Raw genomic sequence first — 21103 nt, forward strand, 5'->3', positions numbered from 1 at the left:
GGGTGTCATTAGCTGGTCAACTTTTGTTGCCTGTCCCTAATATTGTTTTCAAAACACTGATCCTTTGCCTCAAACACAGCTCTGGCTTCACATTATCACAAGTGAGAACTATAGAGTGAATGATAACGTTCCTGCAAAATCAAAATCTGTTCTTCTTCGGAGAGTTCATGAATGTAGGCATTCACAGAAGCAGAACAGCATAAGATGAGAGAATAATAGAAACCTTGGAACATTTACAAAGCTGAGGAATCCATTCAAAGCTTGATATGAACTCCTAAATCCAATGATGAAACTCATGTACTTCAAAAAACATTTTCAGAAGCTTGAATTTTTCTACTATCCACTTACCGCCTATCTGTATAGATTCAATTTTACAAGTTTGTTTTCACCTTCAGTTTTGCATATCTGTTCCAGCAGTCACTCTTAGCAATGGAAATTTTCAGCTTGTTCTAGGTTTATGTGATGACCTTCAATCAAAAGCTGATTGATCAAAATGTCACCAAAGGACACAAAACCTACTGGAGCAGGAAAAGGACACAATTCCACACAAGACTGTTCCTTTCTGATAAATCAGATATAGTTAACAACACTTAGCCCATTTTGTCCAGAAATGCCATGGCATGGTCACTTGAACCATTTTGTCGCCTGTGGCAAGGTCTACACAACATAACAAAACAAAGTAGAACCATATAGCAGACAAAAGCACATGCACCCTCTGATGTGCTCAATGCTTTCTGTGCTTGGTTCAAGCAGAATGCCAGTGTCACCTATCCCCACGGCCCTGGACATTTCCTGTCACCGCTTCAGACGTCGGTTCAGTGTTCCTGAAAGTCAATCCAAGGAAAGCAACTGGCCCAGATGAAGTCCCTGGCCATGCACTTAAATCCTGTGTGGACCAGCTGGTGGAAGTATTTGCTGACATCTTCAACCTCTCCTTGCTACAATCAGAAGTCCCCACCTGTTTCAAGAAGTCTGTCATCATTCCAGTACTAAAGAAAATATGTGCAATGTGCCTCAATGATGACCACCCAATGTCTCTGACCTCCCATAATCATGAAGTGCTTTGAGAGGCTGGTAATGGCCCATATTAACTCTAAAGAGAAAGTGAGGACTGCAGATGCTCAAGGGTCAAAGTTGAAAAGTATGGTGCTGGAAAAAACCAGGTCAGGTGGCACGGTGGCTCGGTGGTTAGCAAAGCTGCCTCACGGCTCCAGGGACCTGTGTTCGATTCCAGCCTCACGTGACTGTCTGCGTGCAGTTTGCACATTCTCATGGGTTTCCTCTGGGTGCTCCAGTTTCCTCCCACAGTCCAAAGATGTGTATTGGCCAAGTTAAATTGTCCACAGTGTTCAGGGATGTGTAGGTTGGATGCATTAGTCGGGGGTTAAATGAAGGGGAATGGGTCTGGGTGGGTTACTCTTCAGAGGGTCAGTGTGGACTTGTTGGGCCAAAAGGCCTGTCCCCGCACAGGGGATTCTGTGATTCTATGAGCATCCTAGGAGCAGGAGAGTCAACATTTCGGGTATAAGTCCTTTCTAGCCTCCTAGCCTGCATCTATCCACTGCAATTTGTCTACTGGTGAAACAGGTCCACAGTGGATGCCACTTCCCTAGCCCTATGCTCCTTCCTGGAATATCTGGATAACAAGGACACCCCTACATCAGGCTCCTACTCATTGACTACAGCTCCACCTTCAACACCCATAATCCCGACCAGACTAATTTCAAAGCTCCATGACCTTGGTCTCAGCTCCACCCACTGCAACTGGATCCTTAGCTTCCTGACCCACAAATTACAATCAGTGAAGATAGACAATAGCATCTCCTTCCTGATAATCCTCAACACTGGCACCTCACGAAGATGCATTGTCAGCTTCTTACTGTACTCCTTGCACACTCACGACCGTGTGGCCAAATTCCATATGAACACCTTCTACAAGTTTGACGATGACCCCACTATTGTAGGCTGATATCAAATGTTGAGTCGGAATACAGGAAGGAGATAGTGGTTTGGTGTCATGGTGCAGTGACAACAATCTCTCTCTCTCTCTCTGTGTCAGCAAAGCGAAAGAACTGATCATTGATTTTTGTAAGGAAGGAGGACACGTCCCTATTGACATCAGTAGAGCTGAGGTGAAGAGGCTTGAGAGCTTCAAGACCCTAGGAGTGACAATAACCAACAAACTGCCCTGGACTTCCCATATAGATAATAGACAATAGACAATAGATGCAGGAGTAGGCCATTCAGCCCTTCGAGCCTGCACCGCCATTCAATATGATCATGGCTGATCTTTCCCAATCAGTATCCTGTTCCAGCCTTATCTCCATAACCCTTGACTCCACTATCTTTAAGAGCTCTATCCAATTCTTTCTTAAAAGAATCCAGAGACTGGGCCTCCACTGCCTTCTGGGGCAGAGCATTCCACACAGCCACCACTCTCTGGGTGAAGTAGTTTCTCCTCATCTCTGTCCTAAATGGTCTACCCCGTATTTTTAAGTTGTGTCCTCTGGTTCGGCACTCCCCCATCAACGGAAATATGTTCCCTCCTGCCAGAATGTCCAGTCCTTTCATAAGCCTATACGTTTCAAACAGATCCCCTCTCAGTCTTCTAAACTCAAGGGTATACAAGCCCAGTCGCTTCAGTCTTTCCGTGTAAGGCAATCCTGCCATTCCAGGAATTGACCTCGTGAACCTACGCTGCACTCCCTCAATAGCCAGAATGTCTTTCCTCAAATTTGGAGACCAGAACTGTACACAGTACTCCAGGTGTGGTCTCACCAGGGCCCTGTACAGCTGCAGAAGCACCTCTTTGCTTCTATACTCAATCCCTCTTGTTATGAAGGCCAGCATGCTATTAGCCTTCTTCACGACCTGCTGTACCTGCATGCTTGCCTTCATTGACTGGTGGACAAGAACACCCAGATCTCTCTGAACAGCCCCTTTACCTACTTTGATACCATTGAGGTAGTAATCTGCCTTCCTGTTCTTGCCACCAAAGTGGATAACCAGACATTTATCCACATTAAACTGCATCTGCCATGCATCTGCCCACTCACCTAACTTGTCCAGGTCACCCTGTAATCCCCTAACATCCTCATCACATTTCACCCTACCACCTAGCTTTGTGTCATCAGCAAATTTGCTAATGTTATTGCTGATACCATCTTCTATATCATTTACATATATTGTAAAAAGCTGCGGTCCCAGCACGGATCCCTGCGGTACCCCACTGGTCACTGCCTGCCATTTCGAAATGGAGCCGTTAATCACTACCCTTTGTTTCCTATTAGCCAACCAATTCTCTATCCAATCTAGTACTTTGCCCCCAATCCCGTGCGCCCTAATTTTACTCACTAACCTCTTGTGTGGGACTTTATCAAAAGCTTTCTGAAAGTCCAGGTACACTACATCCACTGGATCTCCCTCGTCCATCTTCCGAGTTACATCCTCAAAAAATTCAAGAAGATTAGTCAAGCATGATTTCCCCTTCATAAATCCATGCTGACTCTGTCCTATCCTGTTACTATTATCCAGATGTGCCGTAATTTCATCCTTTATAATAGACTCCAGCATCTTTCCCACCACTGAGGTCAGACTAACTGGTCTATAATTTCCTGCTTTCTCCCGCCCACCCTTCTTAAAAAGTGGCACAACATTAGCCGCCCTCCAATCCTCAGGAACCAACCCCGATTCTATTGAACTCTGGAAAATAATCACCAGCGCATCCACGATTTCCCGAGCCACCTCCTTCAGTACCCTGGGGTGCAGGCCATCAGGTCCCGGAGACTTATCAACCTTCAGACCTAACAGTCTCTCCAACACCAAATCCTGGCAAATAGAAATTCCCTTAAGTTCAGGTCCTTCAGCCACTGTTACCTCAGGGAGATTGCTTGTGTCTTCCCCAGTGAACACAGATCTGAAGTACCCATTTAATTCCTCTGCCATTTCTTCGTTCCCAGTAATATATTCCCCTGCTTCTGTCTTCAAGGGCCCAATTTTTGTCCTAACCATTTTTTTGCCTTGGACATACCTAAAAAAGCTTTTACTATCCTCCTTCATATTCTTGGCCAGTTTACCTTCGTACCTCATTTTTTCTCTGCGTATTTCCTTCTTACTAATCCTCTGTTGTTCTTTAAAAGCTTCCCAGTCCTCCGTTTTCCCGCTTATCTTCGCTAAGTTATACTTTTTCTCTTTTAACCTTATATGTTTCTTTACTTCCCTTGTCAGCCACGGCCGCCCATGTCTCCTCCTGGGATCTTTCTTCCTTTTAGGAATGAACTGATCCTGCATCTTCTGCATTATACACAGAAATATCCGCCATTGTTCCTCCACGGTCTTCCCTGTTAAGGTATTAAACCATTGAACTTTGGCCAGTTGCTCCCTCATAGCTCCATATTTCCCTTTATTCAACTGAAATATTGTCACTTCAGATTGTACCCACTCCCTCTCAAATTGCAGATTGAAGCTTATTGTATTATGGTCACTACTTCCCAATGGCTCCTTCACTTCGAGGTCACTGACCAATTCTGGTTCGTTACACAATACCAGATCCAGAATCGCCTTATCCCTGGTCGGCTCCAGCACCAGCTGCTCTAAAAGTCCATCTCTGAGGCACTCCACAAAGTCTCTTTCTTGAGGCCCGATATCATCCTGATTCACCCAGTCTACCTGCATGTTAAAATCCCCCATAACAACTGTAGTAACATCTTTGCGACAAGCCAATTTCAGCTCCTGATTCAACTTACCTCCAACATCCAGACTACTGTTTGGGGGCCTGTAGATGACTCCCATGAGGGTCTTTTTACCCTTAGTGTTTCGAAGCTCTATCCACACTGACTCTACATCCCCTGACTCTAGGTCCGCCCGCGCAAGGGACTGAATATCCTCCCTTACCAACAAGGCCACCCCACCCCCTCTGCCCGTCAGTCTATCCTTACGATAACACGTGTAGCCTTGAATATTCATTTCCCAGGCCCTGTCCCCATGAAGCCACGTCTCAGTTATCCCCACAATATCGTATCTGCCAATTTCCAAAAGAGCCTCAAGCTCATCCACCTTGTGTCTAATGCTTCGTGCATTCATATATAGAATTTTTAATTTGTTACTGCTCTCACTCTTCCCCTCAACCCTTATTTCACTCAACTTTACAGCATGATGCCTTTTCCAGTTTTCTGCCTCCTTGATACAGTTGTCTTTCTTGACTTCTCTTGTTCTAACTACCCCTTCAATTTCCTTTTTAAACATCCAGCTTGTCCCCTCCCCCCCGCTACTTAGTTTAAATGTAGCGGTGTTGCAGCAGAAAACCTGCCTGCCAGTATGCCGATCCCTGTTCTATTAAGGTGCAAGCCATCTCTCTTGTAGAATTTATGGTTACCATAAAATATACCCCAGTGATCCAAGAACTTGAAACCTTGCTTCCTGCACCAGTTCCCCAACCACACGTTCAAGTCCATTATCTCCCGGTTTCTGGCCACACTAGCCCGAGGAACTGGAAGCAAACTGGAGATAACCACCTTGGACGTCCTGCTTTTTAGCCTTCTTCCTAGTTCTGCGAAGTCTCGCTGTAGTATGTTCCTCCTCTTCTTCCCGACATCATTTGTGCCGACGTGTACCACCACCTCGGGCTCTTCACCCTCGTCCTTGAGGATGTCCTGCACTCTGTCCGCGATGTCTTTCACTCTAGCACCAGGAAAGCAACACACCATCCTTAAATCCCGTCTGCTGCCACAAAAACCCCGGTCAGTTCCTCTCACGATGGAGTCCCCTATTACCACGGCTCTATGTGATGTCCGACTCTTCCGCTCTGCTTCTGCGGCAACTTTTGATTGACAAACATGGCCGCCTTGCGAACTGGTAGTGTCATCAGACTCTACTGTTTCCAAAAGCTTCAACTTGTTCCTGACAGGTACTTCTCCCGGCGTCTCTTGCACCTGTCTCCTCTCTGCCTTCCTCATCGTCTGCACTCTTCTGCTCTCTTCTGGCATGATTGGTGTAATAACATCACTGAAGGTCTTGTCCAGAAAGATCTCGTTCTCTCGGATGAGCCTAAGGTCTTCGAGTTCTTTCGTCAGTGCTGCAATATGCTCGGTCAATTGCTGAATGTGCGCACACTTTCCACACATATACGAGCCAGACACACCAGAGTCGTTGACTTGCCACATCAAACACGTAGCGCACTGAACCAGCTGAGCAGTCATGTCTTCACCCTCTTCAACTGTGGCGTAATCTCTTTACTCAACCTCTTTATCAAGATTCCTGAGCTGAAGCCTCACTCTTCGATCTAAACTTCCTTAGACCCTCTTCCTATGGCAACTCTGTGGACTCTTAATTAAGGTTAGAGGAGGAGGGAGGGAGGGAGACCCTACTTTGTAGGACCTGTGGTTTAGAACACACCCACTTTAATAACAATCACTTACCTACCCGACCAGCTTTGCGCTCCGTCTGAACTTCCGCCCAGCTCCCGCCGCTCTCTGCTGCGAAACGACCGTTGGCGTCGAGGTAAGTTCTTTATATAACAATCACTTACCTACCCGACCAGCTTTGCGCTCCGTCTGAACTTCCGCCCAGCTCCCGCCGCTCTCTGCTGCCAGAGTGTCCAATCCTTTCATAATCCTATACGTTTCAATCAGATCCCCTCTCAGTCTTCTAAACTCAAGGGTATACAAGCCCAGTCGCTTCAGTCTTTCCGTGTAAGGCAATCCTGCCATTCCAGGAATTGACCTCGTGAACCTACGCTGCACTCCCTCAATAGCCAGAATGTCTTTCCTCAAATTTGGAGACCAGAACTGTACACAGTACTCCAGGTGTGGTCTCACCAGGGCCCTGTACAGCTGCAGAAGCACCTCTTTGCTTCTATACTCAATCCCTCTTGTTATGAAGGCCAGCATGCTATTAGCCTTCTTCACGACCTGCTGTACCTGCATGCTTGCCTTCATTGACTGGTGGACAAGAACACCCAGATCTCTCTGAACAGCCCCTTTACCTAATTTGATACCATTGAGGTAGTAATCTGCCTTCCTGTTCTTGCCACCAAAGTGGATAACCAGACATTTATCCACATTAAACTGCATCTGCCATGCATCTGCCCACTCACCTAACTTGTCCAGGTCACCCTGTAATCTCCTAACATCCTGATCACATTTCACCCTACCACCCAGCTTTGTATCATCAGCAAATTTGCTAATGTTATTGCTGATACCATCTTCTATATCATTTACATATATTGTAAAAAGCTGCGGTCCCAGCACGGATCCCTGCGGTACCCCACTGGTCACTGCCTGCCATTCTGAAATGGAGCCGTTAATCACTACCCTTTGTTTCCTATTAGCCAACCAATTCTCTATCCAATCTCGTACTTTGCCCCCAATACCGTGCGCCCTAATTTTACTCACTAACCTCTTGTGTGGGACTTTATCAAAAGCTTTCTGAAAGTCCAGGTACAAAAACAATCAGGCTGGCTTTGATCTGAGATTATCCCAGAACTTGTGTGACACAGTGGTGGCATCCCTACCTTTGAGCCAGGAAGTCTGGAGATGGTCAAGAGGCGCAACAACACCTCTACTTCCTCAGCTGGCTTAAGAAATTCAGCATGTCCATAAGGACCTTCGCCAACTGTTACGTATGCACCATGGAAAGTATTCTATCTGGGTCAATAATGGCTTGGTGCAGCAACCGCTCTGCCCAGGACTGTAACAAACTACACAAAGTTGTGTGCATTGCCCAGAACATGGCAGAAGCCAACCTTCTATGTGTAGACTTCATTTACATTTGTCCTTGCCGTGGAAAGGCTGCCAACATCATCAAAGATCCTTCCCATCCTGATCATGCTCTCTTCCAACCTCTTTTGCCAGGCAGAAAATAGAGAAACTTGAACACATGCACAAATGGTTTCAAGAACAGCTTCTTTCCTGCTATTATTAGACTGTTGAATGAACCTTTCGAATTTCAAATAATGTTGATCTTGCTTTATGCACCTCCTATGAAGCCGTAACCTTGCACACCCCACTCTATCTAAGCATCCTGTAATCTATTTGGCCTTGTTTGCTGTGATCTGCCTGTACTGCACGGAAAGCAAAGTTATTTACTGTACTTAGGTACATGTGACTACAATAAGTCAAATCGTCAAGCACTGTGTGCTTGAGTGAATTTTTTTTTCCATTTGGTGACCCTGAGAAAAAAAGGTGCATGTGACTAGAAAACCTTTTCTTTCAGCCTTCTTTACCCTAGTCTGTATTTGATCTCTCTGAGCATTGTGAACAACTTGCCTGGATCAGCTTTAGCTAGTTTTTTCCTTCATTGAGTTAATTTTGAAATCTTGAGTGACTTGTCTAAATAATTCTGCAGGGTTAACTCAGCAGTATGTGACCTATGCAGATTAATGTTCAATCCTAATGTAATCGAGCATTCTCGATCAATTATGGTTAGTGGGTGGAAAATTAGTACTGTGTCATCATTTTCATTGCATTTTAGCAGCAGGCACTGAAGTGTATATATGTGGGCATCTAGTGAAGACCAGATTTAAGTTCAGTTCAGTTTTTGTAAAGGCATATAGATAGCCAACACACATGTTCTTTCTATTGTGTATCGAATGTAGGAGGTATCAGTGGGCCTCTAGCAATTATGGGTCCCAGTTATGGGCTCAACAAGACATTGATCCTTTGAGGTGAAGATGAAGAAAGGGAAAAAAATGCTTTAAGAAACAATCCATATATTTTCAACTTGTGCCTAATACCCACAAAAATTTTGATTCACATATTGAAAGAGTCATAATAATTGACTAATCATGTATAAAGCAAACAGCTAGTTCGGCTTAATGTGCACATGTAATGCACCAATAAATTTCAAGTTTCTGTCTCAAGGAAGTGTGCTTTCACCAGAGACCAGCAGGCGGAGCTATGTCTCAAGTAAAACTAAAATTGTCATTTTGGCTGGACTTGATGGAAACAAACTTGCACTTTTCACAACCATCAGAAATTACAAAACGCTTCGCAACCAATAAGATACTTTTCAAAACAGTGCCACAATTGTAATAAAAGAAGCATAGCACACAACAAATCCCCCAAAACAATACTTTTTCTTGTGTTGCTGACGGATGGATATATATTGGACAGAATGTGTAGGACTTAAGTCCACAGCTATTTTAAATAACAAGGGGATGTGATGCTTCTGCCTCAGCAGACAAATGAGACCTTGGTTTGACGTCTTACCTGGAAAACACACATTTGACATTGCAGCACTCCTTCAGTGCGTTGTCAACCTTGATGTTTCTCATGCATCGCATCTGGAATGACTGAGGACAAAAGCCCTTTTTTCTCACATATCTATGTTGTTCTTGTGATATATAAAAAGAATTTTTATTTAAAATTATAACACTGAAAGTCAATGAACAGTGTCTACGTTAATGGCTTACAGGAATATGATTAGATTAGATTAGATTAGATTACTTACAGTGTGGAAGCAGGCCCTTGGGCCCAACAAGTCCACACCGACCCTCCAAAGATCAACCCACCCAGATCCATTCCCCTACATTTACCCCTTCACCTAACACTATGGGCAATTTAGCATGGCCAATTCACCTAACCTGCACATGTTTGGACTGGGAGGAAACCGGAGCACCCAGAGGAAATCGGAGCATCCAGAGGAAACCCAAGCAGACACGGGGGGAATGTGCAAACTCCACGCAGACAATTGCTTGAGGCAGGAATTGAACCTGAGTCTCTGGCGCTATATCAAGGTTGACAACGCACTATCAAATGTGTGTTTTTCCGGTAAGACGTCAATATGCAGTTTATTCAAAGAGAAAAGCAATGTAAAACTAGCAAAGTGAATAAGTTGAAGTGAATAAATTATTGCTGGAAAATGTTGTGACTCACATGCAAATATGATCAATTAAGTTAAAAATCACACAACACCAGGTTATAGTCCAACAGGTTTAATTGGAAGCACACTAGCTTTCGGAGCGACGCTCCTTCATCAGGTGATTGTGGAGGGATCGATCGTAACACAGAATTTATAGCAAAAATTTGCAGTGTGATGTTACTGAAATTATACATTGAAAAATTGATTGTCTGCTAAGCCTTTCATCTGTTAGAATGCAGTGATAGTTTCACTTTCATGTGTAAATCACATACCCTTTTTTTTTAAAGTTGCATTCTCGGGTTAGCTGTTAACAATGGTGATAGCTAGACAATATGTTGAAGGTGTTAGCCCCCTGTGTTCTCTGTCTATGACCTGATGTTTAGATTGATTCCAATCAAAAAAGTGAGATAACAGAGTTTTACATAAATTCATGCAGTTTTTGAGCTCAGATTTCTACATGAATGTATGTGGTTTTTGAGCAAAGCGCAATGTAACTCTGCAAGTACAAAAAAATTCACCACACAAAATATATGTGTGCATGTGGGTCTTTGTCTGACTGTGTGTGTGTCTGTCTGGGGTGGGGGTTGTGTGTGTGTGTGTGTGTGTGTGTGTGTGTGTGTGTGTGTGTGTGTAGTGAGTGCAGAGTGTCTTATGTCTGTGAGGGGGTGCATGTGTGGGAGTGTGTGTGTCTATAAGACTGTGTGGGTGTCTGTTTGTGTGTGTGTGTGTGTGTGTGTGTGTGTGTAGTGCAATGGTGATCGCCTGTGATGTGACATGAACCCATGGTCCCGGTTGAGGCCCTCCCTATGGGTACCGAACTTAACTTTCAGCCTCTGCTCGGCCACTTTCCTCTGCTACCCGTCCCGAAGTCCACCTTGGAGGATGGTCACCCGAAGGTCCGAGGCTGAATATCCTGGACCAATGAAGTGTTCCCCAACTGGGAGGGAACCCTCCTGTCTGTTGATTGTTGTGTGGTGCCCATTCATCCGTTGTCGTAGCCTTTGCTCGGTTTCCCCAATGTACCATGCCTCCAGGCATCCTTGCCTGCAACTTATAAGATAGACAATGTTGGCTGAGTCAGTTACCTGCCATGGAGGTGTGGGGAAGGTCTTCCACTACTTGCCTTTAAACAACCGCCAAACCTCAGACAGATCATTGTTCATAGCAAACTGCCCGTCTCTCAGGACAACTCCATACAACCCTGTCACGGTGGACGCTGCAAGACGTGTCAGATTGTGGACATAGATACCACTATTACGCGTGGGAACACCTCCCACCTTGTACATGTCACATTACAGGTGATCACCATTGCACTACACACACACACACACACACACACACACACACACACACACACAGACAAAGACCCACATGCACACATATATTTTGTGTGGTGAATTTTTTTGTACTTGCAGAGTTACATTGCACTTTGCTCCAAAACCACATACATTCATGTTGAACTCTGAGCTCAAAAACTGCATGAATTTATGTAAAACTCTGATTCCAATCTAAAAAGTGAGCTAACAATCTAAACATCAGGTCATAGACAGAGAACACAGGGGGCTAACACCTTCAACATGAAAGAAGTGAAACTATCACTGTAGTCTAACTGATGAAAGGCTTAACAGACAATCAATTCTTCAATGTATAATTTCAGTTACATCACACTGTAAATTTTTGCTATAAATTCTGTGTTACGATCGAGCCCTCCACTATCGCCTGATGAAGGAGCGTCGCTCTGAAAGCTAGTGTGCTTCTAATTACACAATCTGGTGTTGTGTGATTTTTAACTTTGTACACCCCAGTCCAACACCGGCATCTCCGAATCACGATCAATTAAGCCATGGTTGACACACAATGTGGCTAAATAATTAACTTTTTAGCAGATACAATCCACAAGAAACCGACTTCAGAAAGAAACAATCTTAACAGGCTTCTGCATGGCTCTTGAGAAAGAGGGCAATAAATGAATATACTTTGCATATGTGCATTTAACAAATGCAAACAGTGCAGTGGAGATACCAAAAATGCAAAAGGATTGATGAAGGCAGCATACCTAGGATTACTTTTTAAAAGGCAGCAGTAAAGGGTCTTTTTAAGCAAAATAGCACAGTACAAAAGTAGAAACAGACGAAGACAATCAGAACGAAAGTTGCCCATTCGCCCTACATATCTACTCCATCATTCAATATAATAATGGCTGAGTATCCACCTCAGTACCCTCTTTCCACTTTCTCCTCAAACCCTTTGATTCCCCACCAGGACATCACTGATATGTGTGTGGTTGAAGCAGTTAGGGTGGCAATTAGGGTAACTATATTGAATTACTTCCTGAAAACATTCAATGTTTTGTCATCAACTGAATTCTGGGGCAGAGAATTCCATAGGCCACCACACTCTGGATGAAGAAATTTCTCCTAATCTCAGTTGTAAGTGGCCTTCCCTGTGCCCTTAGACTGTGACCCCTCATTCTGGGCTTCAACATTTACTGCCAAAAATGTGACAAGTGCCTTAACTGGATACTAGTTCATGTTAAATGTTAATGAAAATGTAGTTCTGTATTTCTTGATATCTGTTTTCTTCTTAGGTGGGTGTTCAAACAGCTATATGACAAGGGACTGGTCTACAGAGGAGTGAAAGTTATGCCATTTTCTACTGCATGCAACACCCCTCTCTCTAATTTTGAATCACATCAAAATTATAAGGTAACAGTTAATTTCCTAATTGCTTTTAAAGATGGCTAGCATTATTGCAGCAGTGTTACTTCTCATGTGGGTTTTACAGGCTGCTTTAGGTGGTTATTTGTGGACTATCATTCTATTTCTAACAGTTTAACTCTTGTCAGAAATGGTTCTTAATGAAACTTGGAATTGGTGAAACATTCAGTGATTCAAAAATAATTCTCAATCCCTACAATCAAGTAATTTATTTTTGCTATACAAGCAAGAGCGATCCATTGCAATCCTCTTTGGCTGAGGAGTAAATCCAAATAATAGGACACAATTGCCTCAGTTGTTGCAGATAAACCCATCTAGGCAAAAGCTGTTTTCTGAGTTAATCTATCTACTCAGACATGACAGCATTAGAGCCAAGTAGTAATGCTGCCCTAATTGCCTCAACCGCTTCCCCCCCCTCCCCCCGGGCTGTCTTGATGGGGAAATTGATGCAATAAAAGTCACCAAAGGCGCTCTGAACATTTCTAAAGGGACCATAAACATAGTATCAATTTACATATGAACAAAACATTTGAAGTTAATACATGGGTAAATGTCCATCTTGCATAAATTTATCTATATGAAGAGTCAAGGACCAATAATTCATTGAAGGAAATTGTCAATTTCTTCCTCTTCAGTTGGGACTAATCTGATATATTGCAGTGTTTGTACCTCTGCAGGTGACCCTTCTACAGAAGACAGTTGACTATGTAATGCTTGCATTTGTGGGGTGCAAACTTATTTAGTCAAGTGTTTATTCACAAAGTAGTGGTTGACTAAATTTTCCTTGTCCATTGAAACTAATAACCACTTTAAAAGAAAAATGGCGAAATTGTGATGTTTTTCAATAGGAAGACTACTGAGAGATAACATGAAATATAGTTTGCAATTCTAAAGTGTGCAGGAGCTGTGTGCCTTTGGGTTATATGTGCAGCATTAGTTGATAGGATGATCAGGTTAAAGAAGTGGTTAACAAAACATATGGGCTACTAATCCTTATAAATAAAAATTAACACTAAAGTGGGCATTGTCTTACCAGACCATAGAAATATTACTGTCATTAGCGAGTTGATTTAACTTGATGGTCACCAGGTGTCAGGCGAGGGAAAGGTTGAAAAGAAAAATTCTTCACAGTAATCTCTGCTGATGTGGGAATTGACATCACGCTGTTGCCATCACTCTGCATCACCAGCTGTCGAACCAACTGAGCTAGCTAGCTAAATAAATGTATGGGATTGAAAAGCACTGAGGTTCTGATTAACATTAATGAAGCACTGAATTCAGGCTCATTTGGAATATTGTGACTCCTCTGAGATCATCACTTCATAATAGTATGAAAGTTTAGAAGTGTGCAGAAAAGAGGCGAATGGTTGTGGGGATGGTGAACTTTGGTTACTTGAAATGATTGGATGAACTGGTGGTGTGTTTCTTGAAGAGCATTTGATGGAAAGATTCAAAATGGAAGGATGATCTAATCAGGGACATAAAGAGAAACTTCCCTTGAGCCAGATGGTGGAGAAAGGATGATAGGTATAAAGTAAATTACAAAAGAAATGAGGAAAACATTACGACAGAATGAGTGATTAGGCACTGGAACGCACTCACAGTCTGGTGATGTCAAATTCCGTTGTGGCTTTCAAAAGAAATTTGGATACGCACCTGAAGAGAGAAATTTTGCAGGGCTACAGGAAAATGCTAGGAATCAAATAGCCTCCTATGCTCTGCCATTTTATGATTCCAAATGCATGCTCGAGCTTACCAAGTACACAATTCTGACAAAAGGTCACTGCACTCAAAGTATTAACTCTGTTTTTCTCTTCACAAATGTTGCAAGACTGAGTTTCTCCAGCACTTTGTTTTTGTTTCGGATCACCAGCATCAGCAGTTCTTTGCTCTATTTTAACTTAGTCTTTTGAATTTTTTCTTTAACTTTTTAGCCAGACCCAACTTGAATGTCATTAATTGTTTGGAATAAGTAATCAAATTTTCTTATTAATCCTTGATCTAGGTAATTTTAAGCATGTTTTCAATTATAGTGTCAGAGTTCAACTTTTACAGGAAGCATATGTGTAAGAAGTAGTTGAACAGAATTGTCCCTAGTTGTAATTTTTAATACAAATTATGCTTTATATTTCATTGTATGTAGGATGTTCAAGATCCTTCTGTTATTGTGACTTTTCCACTGGAGGAAGATGAAAGTGTTTCCCTGGTTGCTTGGACAACAACACCCTGGACCTTACCTAGCAACCTTGCTGTTTGTGTCAGTCCAGAATATCAATATGTAAAAATCAAAGGTAAAATTTGTTCTAAATCAAATTATGGCCTGTTTAAAATCTCAGCTATATATTTCAAGTTGTTTATTGTTCTAGGAGATTAAAATTGCAGATCACCCATGGCATTGCTTACCAGTGAGTCAGAGGTTATTTTTTGGTAAAGAATGATGTGCACTGTACAGTGGAAGAGATTTGGCTCAGTTGGCTGAACGGTGAGTTTGCGGAGCAGTGTGATGCCAACAATGTATGTTCAATCCCCAAATTGGCTGAGCTCACCATGAAGAGCTGTCCTTCTCAACCTCTCCTGTTGCCTGAGGTATGGTGCCCTGCACATTAAATCACCACCAATTGTCTCTTTCTGATGAGAGAACAGTCCCATGGTCTGGTAAGACGATGGTAACTTGACAGTTGAAGATTTTCAGACATTCTAAGAGATCTTGGAGACTGTGAAAATAAATGGTCCTTGAAATATAAATAGTTTCCTCCTGACTTCCTAGGTCCATTACAAATTGCTTGACTAAGTCAGCTTGCTCATTTTGAATGAGTTTTAAGTCAGTGATGTTAGTGAAATTCTGTTACCAGCAAATGCCTTGCCGTATTCAGCATTAACGTTAAAAATCATCAAATATCCTTTTAGGCAATTTTGTGCATTGTTGCATCATTCAGAATAGTGATCATTCATCACCCAGAAGAAGAGAGTGTGGAATTCTAACACTGATGACTGCAACTTCTCTATCTCCCACAAATCATGACTCTTTGTCTGCCATCCAGGAAAACATAATCATTGCATATTTTTTGCTCATGAATCCTTTCTGAAACTGACTGGCTCTGTGTACCTTCGGTCTCTGATTGTATGCCATCAATTGCATCCCTTTTAGTCCCCATTTTGTATAAGCCAATTCCGCTTGATTTTTAATAGCTGTTCCTCACCAGCCCTCTGCCTTAGCTGGGTTAATATGCTGCAACCAGCCACAGTTTCAGAGAACTAATTTTCCTTCTCCTGACACTTCTCTGCTGCCTAAATGTCATACTTCACCTTTTCTTCACCAATACTGAATAAATTTCAGTGTCCATCAAACTGCACTGTCTCGTGTTCTTAGATTAGATTAGATTAGATTACTTACAGTGTGGAAACAGGCCCTTCGGCCCAACAAGTCCACACCGCACCCGCTGAAGCACAACCCACCCATACCCCTTACCTAACACTACGGACAATTTAGCATCTTTGGAGTGTGGGAGGAAACCGGAGCACCCGGAGGAAACCCACGCAGACACGGGAGAACGTGCAAACTCCACACAGAGAGTCGCCTGAGGCGGGAATTGAACCCGGATCTCTGGCGCTGTGAGGCAGCAGTGCTAACCACTGTGCCACCGTGCCGCCCACTTCCCATCCTCTTTCTTCCTCTAGACCTACTTAACTGAATACAGACCTTGTTCTTAATTTTCTGTGATCAACTCTCCCTCTACTTTAAAGATTCACATCCTAAACTTGTACTCATTCACAGGATGTAGCCATCGCTAGCTCACTCACTATTGCCCATCTCTAATTGTCCTTTACATGGTTGTGTTGAGCTGCTTTCTTAAACTGTTGCAGCTCATGTGGTGTAGGAATACCCACACTGCAGCACAAATTTGGCCCTAGTTCCAAGTCAGAATCACGTAAGGGAAGCTTACCATTTTTGATATCTTGCAAAGATGAAAGAACGGTTTACTGTTTTACATGAAAAAGACAAGAAATAGTCAAATTTAGGAGAGATTAAACTACTTTGCCTCAAATAAGCATATATAGGTTCAGCAGGTTTATCCGGGGTGTTCCTGCAAAGTTGAAATTGTGTAATCTTTCCAATCTGATTCTTTCATGTTCGTGTTTTGTTTCCTGGTTGTTTTGAAGGTTTTAAGGAAAGTTAATTGGTATGACAGTTTTAAATATTTTTCAAAACATCTGTAACCTATTCTGAGATGCCTAGATTACTTGAGCTCTTCCCCGCTTTTTGGTTTTCTCTTGTGTACATGAGTTCAGTTGTCTTAAAGTATTTATAGAATCACTACAATGTGGCAGCAGGCCATTCAGCCCATTGAGTTCACATCAACCCTCCAAAGAGCATCCCACCCAGACCCATTCCCCGACCCTACATTTCCCATGACCAGTCCACCTAACCTGCACATCCTTGGACACTGTGGGCAATTTAGCATGACCACTCCACCTCGCCTGCACATCTTTAGGTTGTGGAAGGAAACCCATGTAAACACAGGGAGACTATGCAAACTTCACACTGACAATCGCCCGAGGTTGGAATTGAACCTGGCTCTCTTGTGCTGTGAGTTGACTTCTTTTTCTTAACCAAGGTCAGAAAGATCCCTTGGCCAAGAATGCACAATAAAGTTAAATGATTCAAATTAATGAAGCATTTACAAAGTTGAACTTCTTTGTTATACAGAGAATCAGATGGCCTGGGACCACTTGTAGGTTAAGTTCAGGAGACAACCTGTCATAGTCAAAGGGCAGTTTTTATTTCATTTTGTAGAAGTCTCCAGGTTTTGAGTTGGAAAGGAATCTCCATCTGTTCAGAGCTGAAAAAAGGTGTCTTAAACTGCTTCTACTGTTCAAGGACACAGGATAGAAAGAGTTATTTTGAGTAAGAAACTAGAGTTAAGTTAGGATTGACAATTTACTTGATCTATCAAGTCAAATTTCACTCACATCTGCTTGCTATCAGCTGTGATAATAATAAAATATCAAAGACCTATCACATTTAACTGACTTTCTTTCTCTATGTGTGCTGCTGGACTGCTGTTTTTCCAGTATTTTCTGTTTTTTTGAAATTCTCTATCATCCTGTCTCGGTGACTGTCTTGGATGGTCTGTCATCCATGCTTGGTTGTTATCACCTGTGACTCTTTAAGATTCAAGCTCCATTTCCAGCTTATGAACAAAAAATTCAAGATATTTCAATGCAGTATTCAATGAACATTGCACAGCAGTGCCACTTTTTGGTTGAGAGGGCAAACCAAAGTCTCCTCTGCCTGCTTGGATATAAAAGATCCTGTATTCAGGAAGAACAAGAGAGTTATCCCAGGTATCCTGGCCAATGTTATCCCTTTGTCAATGTCACCAAAGTAGATTATCTTGTAATTATCCCATTACACTATGTGAATATTAACTCCATAAAATGTACGAGCAGAAATATGCCATTCAGCCCGTTAGGTCAGCTCCACCATTCAATGAAATCATGGCTGATTTGATAATCCTCAACTCTACTTTGCTGCCTTTTCCCTATAACTCTTGATTTCCTGACTGATTAGAAAATGTGTCCATCTGACTATGCCTTGTGGTCCTGGACTTTGCTATAAGGGGAAACAACTCTCTGCATTTACCCTTTCAAGTCCCCTAAGAAGTTTGCCTGTTTCAAGAAATTTGCCTCATTTTTCTAAATTCCAATGAGTACAGGCTCAGTCTCCTGAACTTCTCCTTGTTAGACAGTTGCCCCATACCTGATATCATGGTAGCGAACCTTCTCTGGACTGCCTCTAGCACCAAACTATCTTACCTTAAATAAGGAGTTCAAAACCATTTACAGTATTTCATCTGCGGTCTGACTAGTATCGTGTATAATTTTAGCAAAACATCCTCCCGTTTATATTCCATTCCCTTTGAAATAAGACCAACATTCCATTGAACTGAGATGTTGGCTTTTCTGAATTATGCACAAGGAGTCAACTTGTTAATGTTTAATTAATCACTTTGTCTGTAGTTTTCTAAATATTTCTTTTAATAATATTCAGCTCCTCTATTCATAAACTTGGTGAGAGAACATTTAGTTTTCTCATCCAAGTCATTAATGTATATTGTAAATAATTGTGGCCCCAGCAGTGATCCCTCGCTGCTAGTTACAGGTTGCCAACCTGAAAATGCCCCCTCATCCTAACTCTCTGTCTTGTATTAATGAGGCAGCCCTTGATGTATTGCAAGTATTCTATCCTCGCCACAGAACTCTTCTCATTAAGTAATATGCAGATGAAATACTGTAAATGGTTTTGAACTCCTTATTTAAAATAAGATAGTTTGGCACTAGAGGCAGTCCAAAGAAGGTTCACTAGCCTGATATCAGGTATGTGGCAACTGTCTAAATGTCTTCTAAAATTCAGCATCTACTGTTGCTTCTTTATCCTGCTTGTTACTTCTGCAAAGAATTCTAGCAAATTCACCAGGCATGATTTCATCGACATTAAGTTATGCTAGCCCTGTTTAATCGAACTATGAAATGCTTGTTTCCTACATTACAACAGTTGGTATTTCAATCCTTCGGTTGGTATTTCATTTGTTATAAAGTGCTTTGAGTCCTTCGATGATCATGAAAAGCACCGTATAACACTTTGTTTTTCTTTTAAAATGTTACCACTTTTGTTGTCTTCGTAGGCATTGAACTATTTCCAACTTCATATCCTCTCCATCAGAAAGACAAACTATCCTCCTGTTGCACTCTGTCCCTGACCCAGCGAATCTGCTACTGGAACTATTCAGTACTGAAGATCATTCTATTGTTTTCCTGGGTGGCCCTCACCTTCCATCATCTGAAAGCTTCAGCACATCTATAATTTGACTGTTCTTAGCCTCCAGTTGACCTTTCACTCCTGTTCTTCTAATCCACTCAACTGGCTCTTCATTTCCCCTGTAATTTCTCTCTCAAATCTCCAGTTTAAAAATTCTCACTCATTTTACTCAGAATATGGAGTAGATGTGGCCAGTATTGATGATCTTCTGAAAAACTTCAAAAATCTTATTGGCTACCATAGTTCCAGAATGGAACATAAACAACTGTTAGGATTAAGATTTCAACATGGCCTGCAAGGCAGATGAAATGTGCTGGAAAATTTATTTTAGTATTTCGGGGAATTATTGAATGACACCTTATTAAGTTGATACTCGGACTTGTATTGTTTAAATTTACATGACCAAACTAAATTTTAATTGCTTGAATTTGCTGAAAACAAAATAAAGTTGTAAACATGAAGGAGAATGATTTAGAATAGTTGTGAAATCAAGATGTTATGTAGTGCATTTTCATATTTACTCACTTAAAAGGTGAGATGGAATAAATGTCAAACTAATTTCAGTAATATCAATTTTATTGGAAAGACACAGCAATGCTAAATTGAATTGAATTTATTGTCACATGTACTGAGGCACAGTGAAAAGCTTTGTCTTGCGAGCAATACAGGCAGATCACCGAGTTAAGTCACATAGGTAAGTAAATAATAGGTAAACAACAGCAAAAAACAAAAACACAGGTGCAGGCAAATGTTAAGAGTTTGTGAGTCCATTCAGTATCCGAACAACAGTAGGGTAGAAACGTTACAAAACTGGCTGGTGCATGTGCTAGGCTTCTGTACCTTCTCCCTGATGGTTGAGGTTGTAGAAAAACATTGTCAGGGTGATTGTCCTGGCCGAGTTCCCCACACTCTGTAAGCGTCTCTGATCTTGCCATACCAGGTAATGATACATACAGACAAAATGCTTTCGATGGCGCACCTATAAGAGTTGGCAAGGATATTTGCCGTCATGCCAAATTTCCTCAGCTGCCTGAGGAAGAAATGACGTTGTTGGGCCTTTGTAACCAGTGCATCCACATGAAGAGTCCAGGAAAGCTTGTTGTGAATGATCACTCCCAGGAGCTTGACACTCTCCACTCGGACCACCTCTGTGCTGTTAATGTGTAAGGGGTGGCATGAGTAACATCCTGTTGAAAGTCAATAATGAGTTCCTTGGTTTTGCCGGCATTGAGAGCTAGGTTGTTCTCAGTGCACCATTTTCCAGGTCTTCCACCTCCTGTCTGTAGTCTGTTTCGTCGCCATCTGCGATTTGTTATCAAAGAATTAGACGGAAATTCATTGAGCTTAAAGGTTTTACGTTAATCACAGCTTAGATACTTTGTTCAGTTTTGATCATGCTACAAAAGCATGTTTTAATTAAAATAGAGAAAACTGGAAAACAGATCCTGCACATACTGATGAAATTTGGAAAGCTTAGAAAATTAATTCTCTAATTCAATATTTTGATCCAGTCAATTTCAAAACATTACATATGATCTCTAAAGCAGAGCAATTATTTGCAAAAACAAGACTCAGTGAAACTGTTAAAACTTAAAATTTACATAGAAAGTTTCTCATCATCTCTGATTTAAGAAGCAAAAGAAAGAGGATGGGAAAAATTGTGGCTGTAAGAGTTACTCCTTTTTTGAGGAATTTTAGGTGTTCAACG

The 21103-nt window shown here is 42.0% G+C and overlaps 1 protein-coding gene across 3 annotated transcripts in view; it reads left to right on the forward strand.

Annotated features, from left to right (window-relative positions):
- The window catches only part of iars1 (isoleucyl-tRNA synthetase 1), a 206698-nt gene that overhangs the window by 35520 nt on the left and 150075 nt on the right, over nt 1-21103 (forward strand). For all 3 annotated transcript variants that reach the window (XM_072582128.1, XM_072582130.1, XM_072582129.1), the window contains exons 6-7: nt 12446-12563; nt 14719-14866. In XM_072582128.1, the coding sequence (XP_072438229.1) occupies nt 12446-12563; nt 14719-14866 (266 nt within the window). The remainder of the gene's footprint in view (nt 1-12445; nt 12564-14718; nt 14867-21103) is intronic.

Source organism: Chiloscyllium punctatum, chromosome 12 (genome assembly GCF_047496795.1).
Source record: "Chiloscyllium punctatum isolate Juve2018m chromosome 12, sChiPun1.3, whole genome shotgun sequence".
NCBI lineage: Eukaryota > Metazoa > Chordata > Chondrichthyes > Orectolobiformes > Hemiscylliidae > Chiloscyllium > Chiloscyllium punctatum.